Raw genomic sequence first — 18,857 nt, forward strand, 5'->3', positions numbered from 1 at the left:
CATACTGATCTCTCCCTCTCTCTTGCTGTCTCTAGTCATCTCTCTCCCCCTTGATCTCTCCCTCTCTCTTGCTGTCTCTATGCATCTCCCTCTCCCCTTATCTCCCTCTCTTGCTGTCTCTATGCATCTCCCTCTCCCCTTATCTCCCTCTCTTGCTGTCTCTATTCATCTCTCTCTCCCTTTATCTCCCTCTCTTGATTTCTCTATTCATCTACCTCTCCCTTTATCTCTCTCTTGCTGTCTCTATTCATCTCCCTCTCCCTTGATCTCCCTCTCTTGCTGTCTCTTCATCTCTCTCTTCCTTGATCTCTCTCTCTCTCTCTCTCTCCCTCTTGCTGTCTCTATTCATCTCTCTCTCCCTATTCATCTCTCTCTCTCTTGCTGTCTCTATTCATCTCTCTCTCTCTCTTGCTGTCTCTATTCATCTCTCTCTCTCTCTTGCTGTCTCTATGCATCTCCCTCTCCCCTTATCTCCCTCTCTTGCTGTCTCTATGCATCTCCCTCTCCCCTTATCTCCCTCTCTTGCTGTCTCTATGCATCTCCCTCTCCCCTTATCTCCCTCTCTTGCTGTCTCTATTCATCTCTCTCTCCCTTTATCTCCCTCTCTTGCTGTCTCTATTCATCTCCCTCTCCCTTTATCACTCTCTTGCTGTCTCTATTCATCTCCCTCTCCCTTGATCTCCCTCTCTTGCTGTCTCTTCATCTCTCTCTTCCTTGATCTCTCTCTCTCTCTCCCTCTTGCTGTCTCTATTCATCTCTCTCTCCCTATTCATCTCTCTCTCTCTTGCTGTCTCTATTCATCTCTCTCTCTCTCTTGCTGTCTCTATTCATCTCTCTCTCCCTCTTGCTGTCTCTATTCATCTCTCTCTCCCTCTTGCTGTCTCTATTCATCTCTCTCTTTCTTGCTGTCTCTATTCATCTCTCTCTCCCTCTTGCTGTCTCTATTCATCTCCCTCTCCCTCTTGCTGTCTCTATTCATCTCTCTCTCCCTCTTGCTGTCTCTATTCATCTCTCTCTCTCCCTATTCATCTCTCTCTCTCTCTCTCTCTCTTGCTGTCTCTATTCATTTATCTCTCTCTTGCTGTCTCTATTCATCTCTCTCTCTCTCTCTCTCTTGCTGTCTCTATTCATCTCCCTCTCCCTCTTGCTGTCTCTATTCATCTCTCTCTTTCTTGCTGTCTCTATTCATCTCTCTCTCCCTCTTGCTGTCTCTATTCATCTCCTTCTCCCTCTTGCTGTCTCTATTCATCTCTCTCTCCCTCTTGCTGTCTCTATTCATCTCTCTCTCTCCCTATTCATCTCTCTCTCTCTCTCTCTCTCTCTCTTGCTGTCTCTATTCATTTCTCTCTCTCTTGCTGTCTCTATTCATTTCTCTCTCTCTTGCTGTCTCTATTCATCTCCCTCTCCCTTGATCTCTCTTTCTCTTTCTCTCTCTCTCTCTCTCTCTTGCTGTCTCTATTCATTTCTCTCTCTTGCTGTCTCTATTCATCTCCCTCTCCCTCTTGCTGTCGCTATTCTTCTCTCTCTCCCTTGATCTCTCTCTTTCTCTCTCTCTCTCTCTCTCTCTCTCTCTCGCTGTCTCTGTTCATCTCTCTCTCCCTTGATCTCCCTCTCTTGCTGTCTCTATTCATACCCCTCTCCCTTGATCTCTCTCTCTCTCTTGCTCTCTCTATTCATCTCCCTCTCCCTTGATCTCCCTCTCTTGCTGTCTCTTCATCTCTCTCTCCCTTTATCTCTCTCTCTCTCTCCCTCTTGCTGTCTCTATTCATCTCTCTCTCCCTTGATCTCTCCCTCTCTCTTGCTGTCTCTATTCATCTCCCTCTCCCTCTTGCTGTCTCTATTCATCTCCCTATCCCTTGATCTCTCTCTCTTGCTGTCTCTATTCATCTCCCTCTCCCTTGATCTCTCTCTCTCTCTCTCTCTCTCTCTCTCTCTCTCTCTCTCTCGATCTATCCCTCTCTCTTGCTGTCTCTATTCATCTCCCTCTCCCTTGATCTCTCTCTCTTGCTGTCTCTATTCATCTCTCTCTCCCTTGATCTCTCTCTCTCTCTTGCTGTCTCTATTCATCTCCCTCTCCCTTGATCTCTCTCTCTCTCTCTCTCTCTCTTGCTGTCTATTCATCTCCCTCTCCCTTGATCTCTCTCTCTCTCTTGCTGTCTCTATTAATATCCATCTCCCTTTATCTCCCTCTCTCTTGCTGTCTCTATTCATCTCTCTCTCCCTTGATCTCTCCCTCTCTCTCGCTGTCTCTATTCATCTCCCCCTCCCTTGATATCTCCCTCTCTCTTGCTGTCTCTATTAATTTCACTTTCCCTTTCTGTCTCTCCTTCTGTGTGTGATAAGAGGTGACTTGTGATGCTGCAGACACAGACCGCCCCAGATCATTCACAGCAGCACATCTTAGATCAGACAGACAGACAGACAGACAGACAGCACCACCGACAGCACGACAGACAGACAGACAGGCAGACAGACAGACACCTGGGAGAGCAGCTGGCCTGCTGCCAACTGCAAGAGCAAGCAGGGCAAACTCAGAGAGAAAGAGAGGAGAGAGGGGGAGGGGGAGGGGACACCAATCCTAAAAACACAGTGGTGCTTTTGGCTCTAGGCCTGTATTGCTGTCAAGTGTGGGTGTCAGAGGATTAGTACTTATGACATCCACTCTTAAGAAAAGCAGATCCGATCTCTCTCCCCTGAGGACTATATCCATGCACCAATGACAACCCAATTTCTCTAAACTGAATGAAAACCTACACCTGTAACCCTAACCTATACATAGCCATTATACTTCCTGGAAACACTCTGCACACTGTATCGTAATTGTTGCTTTTTCAGGATAATATCTTTAGCATTAAGCTGTTAACCTTTGTGCTGTTTGTTCTGTCTGTCTGACGCCTGTCATTTCTGTTCCTGGGTGTAACATGGCTGCTACTAGCTATTAGCATGAACACATTAGCCTTTAGCACTGTTAGTATAAACTCTTTCTAGCCCAATTCCTGCTCTTTCTGTTAGTTTTTTCTAGTTGTTTGAGTCTATATCTGTGTAGCCCACGGTCAGCTTCTTGGTCTTACTGACGTTGATGTGATGGAGATGAAGACACTCAGTCTAAGTTTTACTATCTGTTTTGCTATCTGTTTTGTGACTTTTTCAAAAACAAGATACTAGTTATTTTGACTGACACACAACATGTCATGTGTCACTGTCACATGATTTAGAACAGACATATTTTGCTGTCTGGATCTCCTCTTCCCTCATGGAACCTCCTCTTCCCTTATGGAACCATCACTTCCCTCATGGAACGTCCTCTTCCCTCATGGAACCTCCTCTTCCCTTATGGAACCATCACTTCTCTCATGGAACCTCCTCTTCCCTCAATGGACCTCCTCTTCCCTCATGGAACCTCCTCTTCCCTCATGGAACCTCCTCTTCCCTCATGGAACCTCCTCTTCCCTCGTGGAACCTCCTCTTCCCTCGTGGAACCATCACTTCCCTCGTGAAACATCCTCTTCCCTCATGGAACCTCCTCTTCCCTCATGTTGTTCATCAATACTGTATGAAGCCATAGTGTCCTTGACCGTATATGATGTCATTGTGTCCCTGACTGTGTATGATGTCATTGTGTCCATGATCGTGTATGATGTCATTGTGTTGCCTGCCTCCTCTAAACTCTCTCTATTTTAATTATGTTCTCAGCTGGAATGTCCTGAGTCAGTCCCCCGGTCCAGAGAACAACTCCCAGCATCAGCCAGTGCTGATGGGACCTGCTTCTCCACGATGAGTCTTCAAGATGGCAGCTGCGTCTATGCTAGCGACAATTTGGCGGCTAACACGGCCAGCGGCAGCATGCGGCGGCGCCTGGAAGACCAGGAGTTCACCCTGCGCGTCTACCCGGGCGCCCTGGCCGAGGGCACCATCTACTGCCCCGTGGGCGCCCGCAAGAGCACCACTGCTGCCGAGGCCATTGAGCGCCTGCTGGAGTGTCTGAGCCTGGACCGTACCAAATGCTACGTGCTAGCCGAGGTGAAGGAGTTCGGCGGGGAGGAGTGGATCCTCAACCCCAGTGACTGCCCAGTCCAGCGGATGATGCTGTGGCCCCGCAACGCCCTAGAGAATCGCTGTGGCCTGGGCAGTGGGGAGGACTACCGTTTCCTTCTCAGAGAGAAGAACCTGGACGGCTCCATCCATTATGGAGGCAGTCTCCAGATGTGGCTGCGCGTGACCGAGGAGCGCCGCCGCATGGTGGAACGGGGTTTTCTGCCCCAGCCCGCAGGGGGCGAGCACCCGGCCGACCTGTGCGCTCTCCCTGAGCTGACGGAGCACGCCCTGCTGGAGAGCCTCCGCTCGCGCTTCCGGCAGGAGAAGATCTACACCTACGTCGGCTCCATCCTCATCGTCATCAACCCCTTCCAGTTCCTACCCATCTACAACCCTAAGTACGTCAAGATGTACGACAACCACGCTCTGGGAGACCTGGAGCCGCACATCTACGCCGTGGCGGATGTGGCTTACCACGCCATGCTGCAGCGACGGAGGAACCAGTGCATCGTCATCTCTGGAGAGAGCGGCTCAGGAAAGACCCAGAGCACCAACTTCCTGATTCATCACCTGACCGCCCTCAGCCAGAAGGGATTCGCCAGTGGGGTGGAGCAGATCATCCTGGGGGCGGGGCCTGTGTTAGAGGTAGGTTGTGATTGGTTTGTTGACGGTCGTGGGGGGGATAATGTGTGTGTGTGTGTGTGTGTGGGAGACTGCAACTCAGTATACACAAGAATGAATGTGATCGATGTGTTGTGAAATCTAGGTCATGCCAGCTGACTGTATTAACCTAGAAAGACAAGTAGAGATGCTGCATGTAAGGATAGTATATGTAAGGATAGTAAATGTGTAACGGCTTTCTTCTATCTCCTCCTCTGACGAAGAGGTGGAACAAGGATCGGACCAAAATGCAGCGTGTAGATTGCGATCCATGTTTAATGAACAAACGTAAACATGAATTAATACAAACACTACAAAACAAAAGAACGTAATGAACGAAACAAAAACAGCCTATACTTGTGTAAACTAACAAAGACAGGAACAAGGACACTAAGGACAATCACCCACGACAAACTCAAAGAATATGGCTGCCTAAATATGGTTCCCAATCAGAGACAACGATAAACACCTGCCTCTGATTGAGAACCACTCCAGACAGCCATAGACTTTGCTAGATCACCCCACTAGCTACAATCCCAATACATACACACCAAAACCCCAAGACAAAACACACCACAATACATGAAGATAAACACAAAATACTTCGACCAGGGCGTGACAGAACCCCCCCCCCCCCTAAGGTGCGGACTCCCGAACGCACCTCAAAACAATAGGGAGTGTCCGGGTGGGCGTCTGTCCATGGTGGCGGCTCCGGCGTGGGACGTGGACCCCACTCAGTCAATGTCTTAGTCCCCTCTCCCCGCGTCCCTGGATAGTCCACCCTCGCCGCCGACCATGGCCTAGTAGTCCTCACCCAGAACCCCACTGGACTGAGGAGCAGATCGGGACTGAAGGACAGCTCGGGACTGAGGGGAAGCTCGGGAGTGAGAGAAAGCTCGGGAGTGAGAGAAAGCTCAGGAGTGAGAGAAAGCTCAGGAGTGAGAGAAAGCTCAGGAGTGAGAGGAAGCTCAGGCAGGTAGATAGATCTACCAGATCCTGGCTGGCTGGTGGTTTCAGCAGATCCTGGCTGACTGGCAGATCCTGGCTGACTGGCAGATCCTGGCCGACTGGCAGTTCTGGCAGATCCCGGCTGACTGGCGGATCTGGAAGAGTCTGGTTGACTGGCGGATCTGGAAGAGTCTGGTTGACTGGCAGATCTGGAAGAGTCTGGTTGACTGGCAGATCTGGAAGAGTCTGGTTGACTGGCAGATCTGGAAGAGTCTGGTTGACTGGCAGATCTGGAAGAGTCTGGTTGACTGGCAGATCTGGACGAGTCTGGTTGACTGGCAGATCTGGACGAGTCTGGTTGACTGACAGATCTGGACGAGTCTGGTTGACTGGCAGGTCTGGAAGAGTCTGGCTGACTGGCAGATCTGGAAGAGTCTGGCTGACTGGCAGATCTGGAAGAGTCTGGCTGACTGGCAGATCTGGAAGAGTCTGGCTGACTGGCAGATCTGGAAGAGTCTGGCTGACTGGCGGATCCTGGCAGACTGAAAGATCTGGCTGCTCCACGCTGACTGGCGGCTCTGGCTGCTCCATGTAGGCTGACAGCTCTGGCGGCTTCTTACAGACTGGCAGCTCTGGCGGCTCCGTGCAGACTGGCAGCTCCTTGCAGACTGGCAGCTCCTTACAGACTGGCAGCTCCTTGCAGACTGGCAGCTCCTTGCAGACTGGCAGCTCCTTGCAGACTGGCAGCTCCGTGCAGACTGGCAGCTAATTGCAGACTGGCAGTTCGGGCTGCTTCATGCAGACTGACAGCTCTGGCTGCTCCATGCAGACTGACAGCTCTGGCTGCTCCATGCAGACTGACAGCTCTGACTGCTCCATGCAGACTGACAGCTCTGGCTGCTCCATGCAGACTGACAGCTCTGGCTGCTCCATGCAGACTGACAGCTCTGGCTGCGCTGAACAGGCGGGAGACTCCGGCAGCCCAGGAGAGGAGAAAGGCTCTGGCTGCGCTGAACAGGCGGGAGACTCCAGCAGCGCAGTAGAGGCGGAAGGCTCTGGCAGCGCTAAACAGGCGGGAGACTCTGGCAGCGCTGAAGAGGAGGAAGGCTCTGGCAGCGCTGAACAGGCGACATGCACTGTAGGCCTGATGCGTGGTGCTGGCACTGGTGGTACTGGGCCGAGGACACGCACAGGAAGCCTGGTGCGGGGAGCTGCTACCGGAGGGCTGGGGTGTGGAGGTGGTACTGGGTAGACCGGACCGTGCAGGCGCACTGGAGCTCTTGAGCACCGAGCCTGCCCAACCTTACCTGGTTGAATGCTCACGATCGCCCTGCCAGTGCGGCGAGGTGGAATAGCCCGCACTGGGCTATGCAGGCGAACCGGAGATACCGAGCGCAAGGCTGGTGCCATGTAAACCGGCCCAAGGAGACGCACTGGAGACCAGATGCGTAGAGCCGGCTTCATGGCACTTGGCTCGATGCGCACTCTAGCCCGGCCGATATGCGGAGCTGGAATGTACCGCACCGGGCTATGGACCCGCACTGGAGACACCGTGCGCACCACAGCATAACACGGTGCCTGCCCGGTTTCTCTAGCCCCCCGGTAAGCACAGGGAGTTTGCGCAGGTCTCCTATCTGGCGTAGCCATACTCCCTGTTAGCCCCCCCCCCCAATACATTTTTGGGGCTGACTCTCGGGCTTCCGTCCGCGCCGCCGTGCTTGCTTTGCCAACTCCATTCTCCGATAACCTTCCGTGCACTGCTCCATCGAATCCCAGGCGGGCTCCGGCACTCTCCCTGGGTCGACCGTCCATACTGTCCTCCTCTTTGGGCTGCTCCTGTTGCCTCTTCTCCTGCTGCACCTTTGGGCGGCTACACACCCCTGGTTTAGCCCAGGGTCCTCTCCCGTCGAGGATTTCCTCCCATGTCCAGAAATCCTTATTGCGCATCTCCTCTTTGGGCTGCTCCTGCCTGTTGACACGCTGCTTGGTCCTTTGGTGGTGGGTGATTCTGTAACGGCTTTCTTCTATCTCCTCCTCTGACGAAGAGGTGGAACAAGGATCGGACCAAAATGCAGCGCATAGATTGCGATCCATGTTTAATGAACAAACGTAAACATGAATTAATACAAACACTACAAAACAAAAGAACGTAATGAATGAAACGAAAACCAAAACAGCCTATACTTGTGTAAACTAACAAAGACAGGAACAAGGACACTAAGGACAATCACCCACGACAAACTCAAAGAATATGGCTGCCTAAATATGGTTCCCAATCAGAGACAACGATAAACACCTGCCTCTGATTGAGAACCACTCCAGACAGCCATAGACTTTGCTAGATCACCCCACTAGCTACAATCCCCATACATACACACCAAAACCCCAAGACAAAACACACCACAATACATGAAGATAAACACAAAATACTTCGACCAGGGCGTGACAATATGTAAGGATAGTATATGTAAGGATAGTAAGGATACAGTGCCTTGCGAAAGTATTCGGCCCCCTTGAACTTTGCAACCTTTTGCCACATTTCAGGCTTCAAACATAAAGATATAAAACTGTATTTTTTTGTGAAGAATCAACAACAAGTGGGACACAATCATGAAGTGGAACGACATTTATTGGATATTTCTAACTTTTTTAACAATTCAAAAACTGAAAAATTGGGCGTGCAAAATTATTCAGCCCCTTTACTTTCAGTGCAGCAAACTCTCTCCAGAAGTTCAGTGAGGATCTCTGAATGATCCAATGTTGACCTAAATGACTAATGATGATAAATACAATCCACCTGTGTGTAATCAACTCTCCGTATAAATGCACCTGCACTGTGATAGTCTCAGAGGTCCGTTAAAAGTGCAGAGAGCATCATGAAGAACAAGGAACACACCAGGCAGGTCCGAGATACTGTTGTGAAGAAGTTTAAAGCCGGATTTGGATACAAAAAGATTTCCCAAGCTTTAAACATCCCAAGGAGCACTGTGCAAGCGATAATATTGAAATGGAAGGAGTATCAGACCACTGCAAATCTACCAAGACCTGGCCGTCCCTCTAAACTTTCAGCTCATACAAGGAGAAGACTGATCAGAGATGCAGCCAAGAGGCCCATGATCACTCTGGATGAACTGCAGAGATCTACAGCTGAGGTGGGAGACTCTGTCCATAGGACAACAATCAGTCGTATATTGCACAAATCTGGCCTTTATGGAAGAGTGGCAAGAAGAAAGCCATTTCTTAAAGATATCCATAAAAAGTGTCGTTTAAAGTTTGCCACAAGCCACCTGGGAGACACACCAAACATGTGGAAGAAGGTGCTCTGGTCAGATGAAACCAAAATTGAACTTTTTGGCAACAATGCAAAACGTTATGTTTGGCGTAAAAGCAACACAGCTGAACACACCATCCCCACTGTCAAACATGGTGGTGGCAGCATCATGGTTTGTTCCTGCTTTTCTTCAGCAGGGACAGGGAAGATGGTTAAAATTGATGGGAAGATGGATGGAGCCAAATACAGGACCATTCTGGAAGAAAACCTGATGTAGTCTGCAAAAGACCTGAGACTGGGACAGAGATTTGTCTTCCACCAAGACAATGATCCAAAACATAAAGCAAAATCTACAATGGAATGGTTCAAAAATAAACATATCCAGGTGTTAGAATGGCCAAGTCAAAGTCCAGACCTGAATCCAATTGAGAATTTGTGGAAAGAACTGAAAACTGCTGTTCACAAATGCTCTCCATCCAACCTCACTGAGCTCGAGCTGTTTTGCAAGGAGGAATGGGAAAAAAATTCAGTCTCTCGATGTGCAAAACTGATAGAGACATACCCCAAGCGACTTACAGCTGTAATCGCAGCAAAAGGTGGCGCTACAAAGTATTAACTTAAGGGGGCTGAATAATTTTGCACGCCCAATTTTTCAGTTTTTGATTTGTTAAAAAAGTTTGAAATATCCAATAAATGTCGTTCCACTTCATGATTGTGTTCCACTCGTTGTTGATTCTTCACAAAAAAATACAGTTTTATATCTTTATGTTTGAAGCCTGAAATGTGGCAAAAGGTCGCAAAGTTCAAGGGGGCCGAATACTTTCGCAAGGCACTGTATGTAAGGATAGGATATGTAAGGATAGTAAACTTGCAGTTACCAGCTCAGCCCCATGCTAGCATGATAATTGTAATTAAGGCTATGATGAAATCACTGTCTCATCCCTCTTTACCCCATCCTTGCCCTCATGCAGGGACACCTCCTTGAGACTTGAAGTAACTGTAAATGAGACAAATGATTGGCAGCTTGCTGACTGTGAGGCATAGGGAAGTGGGGGGGGGGGGGGGGGGAGAGATGATATGTCATGGTTACAAAGAGGAAGTGCATTATGAAAGCCCTGTAAATAGGTTGTTTCACTAGCAGCAGTATGTATATTAAGCATGAGACGAAGCATGTCACTGTGGATTGTAGTCATGTTTTGTATTCCAGATTGGGTCGTCTCGACATGGCAGAACCTATATTTATCTGCTATTGCAACATATGAGTTGACGCGTATATTATTGACCTAGGATCTGTGCTTGGACATTTTATAGTGTTTGAAAACCTTAATGCACCATTGCCTAATACAGATGGGATTCAGAGTCAATTATGGATTTAGGATTAGCGTTTTGATTTGGATGTATGAAAAGGCCAATGACTACTAAAGGGCAAACTCATTTTACATACAGTACCAGTCAAAGTTTGGACACACCTACTCATTCAATGGTTTTTCTTTATTTGTACTATTTTCTACATTGTAGAACAATAGTGAAGACATCAGAACTATGAAATAACACATACGGAAGGAATCATGTTGTAACCAAAAAAGTGTAGCCAAAAAAGTAGCCACCCTTTGCCTTAATGACAGCTTTGCACACTATTGGCATTCTCTCAACCAGCTTCTGAGCACTTGTTGGCTGCTTTTCCTTCAATCTGTGGTCCAACTCATCCCAATCTATCTCAATTGGGTTGAGGTTGAGTGATTATGGAAGCCAGGTCTTCTGATGCAGCACTCCATCACTCTCCTTCTTGGTCAAGTAGCCCTTACACAGCCTGCTGGGTCAATGTCGTGTTGAAAAGCAAATGATAGTCCCACTAAGCGCAAAGCAGATGGGATGGCATATCTCTGCAGAATGCTGTGGTAGCGATGCTGGTTAAGTGTGCCTTGAATTCAAAATAAATCAAAGACAGTGTCACCAGCAAAGCACCATCACACCTCCTCCTCCATGCTTCACGGTGGGAACCACACATGTGAAGATCATCCGTTCACTCTGCGTCTCACATCTCACTTTTGGTTCCACAGCAGTTGGAACCAAAAATCTCAAATTTGGACTCATCAGACCAAAGGATAGATTTCCACCGGTATAATGTAATTTGCTCTTGTTTCTTGGCCCAAGCAAGTCTCTTCTTCTTGTTGGTGTCCTTTAGTAGTGGTTTCTTTGCAGCAATTCAACCATGAATGCCAGATTTCACGCAGTCTCTTCTGAACAGTTGATATAGGAGATGTGTCTGTTACTTGAACTCTGAAGCATTTATTTGGGCTGCAATTTCTGAGGCTGGTAACTCTAATGAACTTATCTGCAGCAGAGGTAACTCAAGGTCTTCCTTTCCTGTGGCGGTCCTCATGAGAGCCAGTTTCATCATAGTTCTTGATGGTTTTTGCGACTGCACTTGAAGAAACATTCAAAGTTCTTGAAATTTTCTGCATTGACTGACATTCATGCCTTAAATTCTTGGTGACGGGGCAGTATTTTCACGTCCGGATGAAATGCATGCCCAAATTCAACTGCCTGCTACTCATACCCAGAAGATAGATTTGCATAGAAAACACACTGAAGTTTCTAAAACTGTTTGAATCATGTCTGTGAGTATAACATAACTTATTTAGAAGGACAAACTATTCATATATTTTTTTTGTTGAGGGAATCCAGATTTCTAAGGGACCTTCTTGCAGTACCTACTGCTTCCACTGGATGTCACCAGTCTTTAGAAATTGGTTGAGGTTTTTCCTTTGTGAAATGAAGAAGTAGTTCAAAACGAGGGTCACTTGTAGTGTACTGTTAGATAGAGGCGCGTTTGTTTCCCTCCTGTATTGAACACAGATCATCCCTTCTTAAATTTGATTGATTATTTACGTTAAAAAATACCTAAAGTTGTATTACAAAAGTAGTTTAAAATGTTTTGGCAAAGTTTACCGGTAACTTTTGAGATATTTTGTAGTCACGTTGCGCAAGTTGGAACCAGTGTTTTTCTGGATCAAACGCACCAAATAAATGGACATTTTGGATATATATCGACGGAAGTAATCGAACAAAAGGACCATTTGTGATGTTTATGGGACATATCGGAGTGCCAACAAAAGAAGCTCGTCAAAGGTAAGGCATGAATTATATTATTTTTGTGTCTCGCCTGCAGGATTGAAATATGCTTCTCTTTCTTTGTTTACGGAGGTGCTATCCTCAGATAATAGCATTGTTTGCTTTCGCCGAAAAGCCTTTTTGAAATCTGACATGTTGGCTGGATTCACAACAAGTGTAGCTTTAATTTGGTATCTTACATGTGTGATTTCTTGAAAGTTATATTTTTCTAGTAATTTATTAGAATTTGGTGCTCTGCATTTTCACCGGCTTTTGGCCAGGTCCACATATCCCAGAGAGGTTAAAGTAATGATCGACTGTTGTTTCTCTTTGCTTATTTGAGCTGTTCTTGCCATAATATGGACTTGGTCTTTTACCAAATAGTGCTATCTTCTGTACACCAACCTTACCTTACCTTACCTCACAACACAACTGATTGGCTCAAACACATTAAGAGGGAAAGAAATTCCACAAATTAACTTTTAACAAGGCACACCTGTTAATTGAAATGCATTCCAGGTGACTACCTCATGAAGCTGGTTGAGAGAATGCCAAGAGTGTGCAAAGCTGTCATCAAGGCAAAGGGTAGCTACTTTGAAGAATCTCAAATGTAAAATATATTTTGATTTGTTGAACACTTTCTTGTTTACTACATGATTCCATGTGTTATTTCATAGTTTTGATGTCTTCACTATTATTCTACAATGTAGAAAACAGTCAAAATAAAGAAAAACCCTTGAATGAGTAGATGTGTCCAAACTTTTGACTGGTACTGTGTGTCTGAGTTGTGACGGCTTCTCAGTGCTTGTGACTGTTTATTTGATTGGCTGCGATGGGGACCTCTGTCGAGTTTTCAGCCCAGAGGGTTTGTTTTTCAGTGGCCATTTTGTCTGCCATGAGTCACGACACACCAACACTGCTGCGCATACGCTGAGGTCATGGTAAAATGTGCACTCTCTCACCATGTAAATGACATGTGGACCTAATGCAGTTAAGCAGGCCTATACAGTGGGGCAAAAAAGTATTTAGTCAGCCACCAATTGTGCAATAATTTGCAAATAAATTCATTAAAAATCCTACAATGTGATTTTCTGGATTTTTTTCTTCTCATTTTGTCTGTCATAGTTGAAGTGTACCTATGATGAAAATTACAGGACTATCTCATCTTTTTAAGTGGGAGAACTTGCACAATTGGTGGCTGACTAAATACTTTTTTGTCCCACTGTATATGGTAAGTTGGGGATAGGGGATACAGGAAATCATAAATCTGTTTTTACAAGACCTTATTTGGGTCCAATCTTCCCGGAGATCTTCTGTTGAAAGAGAATAGACAAAAACGTACAGTTTTAAAATGTCTGGGAACCTTGTGATGGATCTTGTTAGTGCATAACTGTTGTTGTCTAAGGCTTATTTCCCGCTGTTAGCATCCTCGAGGCGAGTAATACGTCACTGACCTCGTGCGAACCAGTAGATATTTGACATAGGTGAATCTGAACACCTCTCAGGCTCTCAATGCCAATGTGGCTGCTCTTTTATCTAAAAACCTGTTTTGATAAGAGTAAGGATAATTGTAAACATGTTTGTTCATCAATCACCTTGCTGACAGGTGGGAACTGAACTGCTGAGCTTCTGTGTGGAGGAAGAGGGGGAAGGGAAAGGGAGCAACACCAGGACCTTGTATCTGTCTCAGAGCAAGCATGTCCACTATCTCTCTGATGATAGCATCTCTGTCAATAGAACAAGCAGACTCATTGAGCCATATTAGACTGTAAAACTGAGCAGGAAGAGCAATACATTAGTGAACAAATCATTAAGTTGATTTGATCTCTCTTTTAGAAGAAACCACATTCCTTACAATTAAAGTACTGTAAAAAAGGAATAACTCAATAACAGTTAACCTGACTGTGTGCTCTTCTAGCCAATTGGTCTTCTAGGCCTACTTCCTGTTCTATAGGTAGACGATAACAACTTCCTGTTCTATAGGTAGACTATGACAACTTCCTGTTCTATAGGTAGACGATGACAACTTCTTGTTCTATAGGTAGACGATGACAACTTCTTGTTCTATAGGTAGAAGTCGACAACTTCCTGTTCTATAGGTAGACGATGACAACTTCCTGTTCTATAGGTGGAAGTCGACAACTTCCTGTTCTATAGGTAGAAGATGACAACTTCCTGTTTTATAGGTAGACGACGACAACTTCCCTTTTTATAGGTAAAATATAACAACTTCCTGTTTTCTAGGTAGAAGATAACAAGCCTTGAATAAAGTAGTCGGTAGTAATGACATTCAATTGGTCCCGTTAACCAGCTGAACATCCAGCTCTCCCTTTGATAGACAGCAACCGTATGGATTGGAGAATGTATCGCTCCGGGTTTTCCTCTAGGGCTAGGCCATATGGCCAAAATATCATAGTACCATTTTTCTTCACATTTATGACGGTATTTTATGTTTTCTATGACCTTAGGGTATGCAGATAAATTATAAGTGGGGCTTTCTTCATTCTGATTTGTTTTACAGCGTTCAATCCGACCAAAAAATACAAATACAGGTACAATAAATAAAGGTACAAACACCTTGCTGATCTAGGCCTACCTACACCAGCACTGCTATCAGGCTGCTACGTTGGCTAAGACTCTTTGTACATGTAGCTAGTCAGCTAACTAGCGATTAGCATTAGCGGGCCAACGTGATTTATTTTAGCCACAAATTGCTAAGAAAAGACAAAACTAGCTGTTTGCAGATGTAAGAAACACAAACTAATAGTGTCACTATAGAACACTAGTGTATTTATATTAAGAAGTAAAGTGATCACCAACATCTTGTTGCCTGTGACCATGGAGACGGAGTGAACGGCATGGTGACAGGGGGCAGGTCTTGGGGAAGAGGCATGCAAGAGAAGACAGAGTGGGACTACTCCGGTAGTAAACGGAGTAAAGTATAAAAACAGACATTTAAACACGCCAGAGTGGTGTATCACATTTAACAAACCAAACGTTGAAATACCGTTATAAAAGTTTAAGTAAAAACACAAAACGGTCCATCAATACCGGTACATAGTGAAATACGGTCTACCGCCCAGCCCTAGTTACCCATGATCTAGGATCAGCTTCCCCTCCCCCAATCCTAACTCAGGGGGCAACTTCACCCTACTCTAGGAGGTATCAGGGGCTGACTGTGAATACCCATGGGAAACTTGGGGTAGCAGGTGACCTAGTGGTTAAAGCGTTGGGCCAGTAACTGAACAGTTGCTAGATCGAATCTCCGAGCTGATAAGGTAAAAAAAATCTGTGGTTCTGCCCGAAAACAAGACAGTTAACCCACTGTTCCTTGGCTATCATCGTGTAAATAAGAATTTGTTCCTAACTGACTTGCCTAGATAAAGGTTACAAATATAACCTTGAGGCTTGACATTCTTTGCCCCACTGAGCTGGATCAGAGTGGAAAGCAGTTTGGGGTAAAAAAAGGTCACCGATTTACAACTACTAGAGTGACTCTTCTGTCCGGCCTCCATTATAGTCATGCCAATTACAGGCCTGTTTGCCTTAGTCGAATGCTCCTCTGACGGGTCTAGTTAATGTATAACTAGCTGCTGATGTTGGAGTGCCCTGGGATAATATTAATTGTTTGCACTGTGAGATTGCTTATCGCCCAGTGTCGTTGGTTGTATGTTGGAGTTTTTTTGGAGAGTTTTCTGTCAGCTGAGGCTTGTGCTGCTGATGCTAACTACTTCCTGGTGGTGCTTGTTAAGGGTGTTCATATACTACTCTTTACATTGAACGTGCACATGAGGCAACAGGAAGCCTAGTGGTTAGAGCGTTGGGGCCAGTAACCGAAAGGTTGCTAGATCGAATCCCCGAGCTGACGAGGTGTAAATCTGTCGTTTTGCCCCTGAACAAGGCAGTTAAACCCACTGTTCCTAGGCCCTCATTGTAAATAAGATTTTGTTCTTAACTGACGTACCTAGTTAAATATATATATATTTTTAAATGAACCTATCCACACATACACTTCTATCCTCTCCCCATCTCTCTCTCTATCCTCTCCCCCCTCTCTCTCTCTATCCTCCCCCCCTCTCTCTATCCTCTCTCTATCCTCTCTCTATCCTCTCTCTCTCTCTCTCTCTATCCTCTCTCTCTCTCTCTCTCTCTCTCTCTCTCTCTCTCTCTTTCTCTCTATCCTCTCTCTCTCTCTTTCTCTCTATCCTCTCTCTCTCTCTTTCTCTCTATCCTCTCTCTCTCTCTCTCTCTCTATCCTCTCTCTCTCTCTCTCTCTCTCTCTCTCCTCATTTTCTCTCCTTCATATTTATCTCTCCTCACCTCCATCACTCTCTCTCACTCTCTGGCTCTGGCTCTCTCCCTCCCCCTGTCCTGCAGAGCAGTGTGTGCCCCCCCCCCCCACTTCACATTCTATTACAGTGTACTGTGGGTCAACTTCATCTTAGGCTGAGGCCAGATTACTCTTCTTTATCTGATCAGTGGGTATGCCCGCTACTTCGGTTTCCAGGCTAAATGGAACAGAAATATATATATGTATATACACACAGTACCAGTAAAGTTTGGACACACCTACTAATTTCCAGGGTTTTTCTTTATTTTTACTATTTTCTACATTGTAGAATAATAGTGAAGACATTAGAACTAAGAAATAACACATATGGAATCATGTAGTAACCAAAGAAGTGTTAAACAAATCAAAATATATTTTATATTTAAGATTCTTCAATGTAGCCACCCTTTGCCTTGATGACAGCTTTGCACACTCTTGGCATTCTCTCAACCAGCTTCACCTGGAATGCTTTTCCAACAGTCTTGAAGGAGTTCCCACATACGCTGAGCACTTGTTGGCTGCTTTTCCTTCACTCTGCGGTCCAACTCATCCCAAAGCCATCTTAATTGGGTTGAGGTTGGGTGATTGTCATCTAATTCAGCAATTCGTCACTCTCCTTCTTGGTCAAATAGCCCTTACACAGCCTGGAGGTGTGTTTTGGGTCATTATCCTGTTGGAAAAACACATGATGGTCCCACTTTGCACAAACCAGATGGAATGGCGTATCGCTGCAGACTGCTGTGGAAACACCTCAGAGCCTGGTTCCTCTCTAGGTTTCTTCCTAGGTTCCTGCATTTCTAGCCTACATTTTTCTGCATTGCTTGTTATTTGGTGTTTTAGGCTGGGTTTCTGTAAAGCACTTTTAAGCATCTGCTGACTTTAAAAAATAAAATAAATCCCAAATCTCTTAGAATAAGACATATCAAATCTCTCCTACAGTACAGAGTTCTTACAGAGGACAAGAGGGGTTTTATTGACCCTATTACCTCGGGTGCGCTAGGGAGTGCTTGGTGCTTGGTCAGTGAATGATCATGTTTCCTTCTTTGTTGCCAGCTATTGTTGGTGAACATACAGTCCACATGGTTTCATAATCAGCTTTAATATTGTAGATTGTGGCGTCTATCAATGTAATTGTCTGCATGAATTCCAATCCCCCATATATATATATATATATATATATATATATATATATATATATATATATATATATATTTTTTTTTTTTTTAAATATAAGTTCCTTCTTCTTCTTCTTCATTATTTTTCACCACCTCTCCCATAATTGGAGTAAAATAATGAACAACAATACTTAGGCTTCTACTTCCTGTTTATACATACTATATACATTTTTACAGACACAGTGTATTTTACATTAGTTATCTTTAGTTAGTTTTTTGGTCCCAGCCTTCTGCTACCCTCAACCCCTCCCATCTAGGATAGCTAAGTGCTCCCCATTTCATAAGATTGGACAAAGCAAAACAGGCTGTCTCTGTGAGTGCTAGCGTTAGCCTGGTTTTGGCTAATCATTTACCTCCGTTCTCATGTGTTCTTGTTAGCACATCTCTCCGTTAGCCATATCCCTAGCACATCACACGCTCTCCAACGGGAGTCCAACGTCTGTCCCTTGGATTATACTCATCCCGCCTCTCTCTCTCTCTTTGTAACATTCCCCTTTTGTCCCTCTCGGGAAAACGTACAGTATACATGTAACGTAGCAGATAGTGTACTAACAATTGTTACGTTAGCATAGCTTCGACAGGAAATAGACTGGACAATGTTTATTCAATACTGCATCGTTGTCTCCCTTAGCCGTCCTCTCGGTCTCGTTGCTCTTCTACAAGATGGTTGAAGTCTGATTTCTGGACACTTATCCATTTGTTGTGTCAACAAAACACGGCTCATATTTTTTGAGGGGGTGGGTTATCACTGAAGATATGTAATCTCTTATTCGGCTGTACTGTACACAATCATCTTTGTTTTGTAATTCTACCGAGTATACGGTTCTTATCAGACTCAGGCGTGTATGTTGTGCAACCGGCAAGAATGAAACAAATGTGTTATCACAGTCGACTTCTCCAACGGTCGCTGTTGCGTTGATGTGTAGTTATTCATGTGAGAGAACTGCTTGCTCGGTGTGGGAGTTCAGTAAGATCTCATCTCTTCAAAGAGGTGGTGTTTTAGTCGGGCTTGGAATTGACAGGGATCTCACTATACGCTATTATCATGATGCTTAAGGTGCCGATACGATACGTTCTACCGATTTTTATTGCAATTCGATATTCCAAACATATTTGCTCACATTATATGTCTGCTGCAGAGAGACAAAAGAGTCATATGAGAAAACTAGTTTTGATCAGCCTTGTAAGTAAAAGGAGCTGAAAACATGTTGGCTTAACGTTTAAAAAGAAGATTGAGGCCAACCTATAGAAATCCTGGAGTTTTGGCTCAGGTATAGCCGACTAGCGCTACGTTAACTACATAGCAAAATAAAGGGAATCGATA

The 18,857-nt window shown here is 45.4% G+C and overlaps 1 protein-coding gene across 3 annotated transcripts in view; it reads left to right on the forward strand.

Annotated features, from left to right (window-relative positions):
• Positions 1–18,857, forward strand: part of LOC110522717 (unconventional myosin-IXAb) — a 270,164-nt gene that overhangs the window by 58,908 nt on the left and 192,399 nt on the right. For all 3 annotated transcript variants that reach the window (XR_016495073.1, XM_090231067.1, XM_090231068.1), the window contains exon 2: positions 3,694–4,680. Coding sequence is in view for 2 of the 3 variants with exons in the window: in XM_090231067.1 (XP_090087193.1) it covers positions 3,775–4,680 (906 nt within the window). In the remaining variant the exon portion in view is untranslated. The remainder of the gene's footprint in view (positions 1–3,693; positions 4,681–18,857) is intronic.

This window comes from Oncorhynchus mykiss, chromosome 4 (genome assembly GCF_057628025.1).
Source record: "Oncorhynchus mykiss isolate SJ-2025 chromosome 4, ASM5762802v1, whole genome shotgun sequence".
Lineage (NCBI taxonomy): Eukaryota > Metazoa > Chordata > Actinopteri > Salmoniformes > Salmonidae > Oncorhynchus > Oncorhynchus mykiss.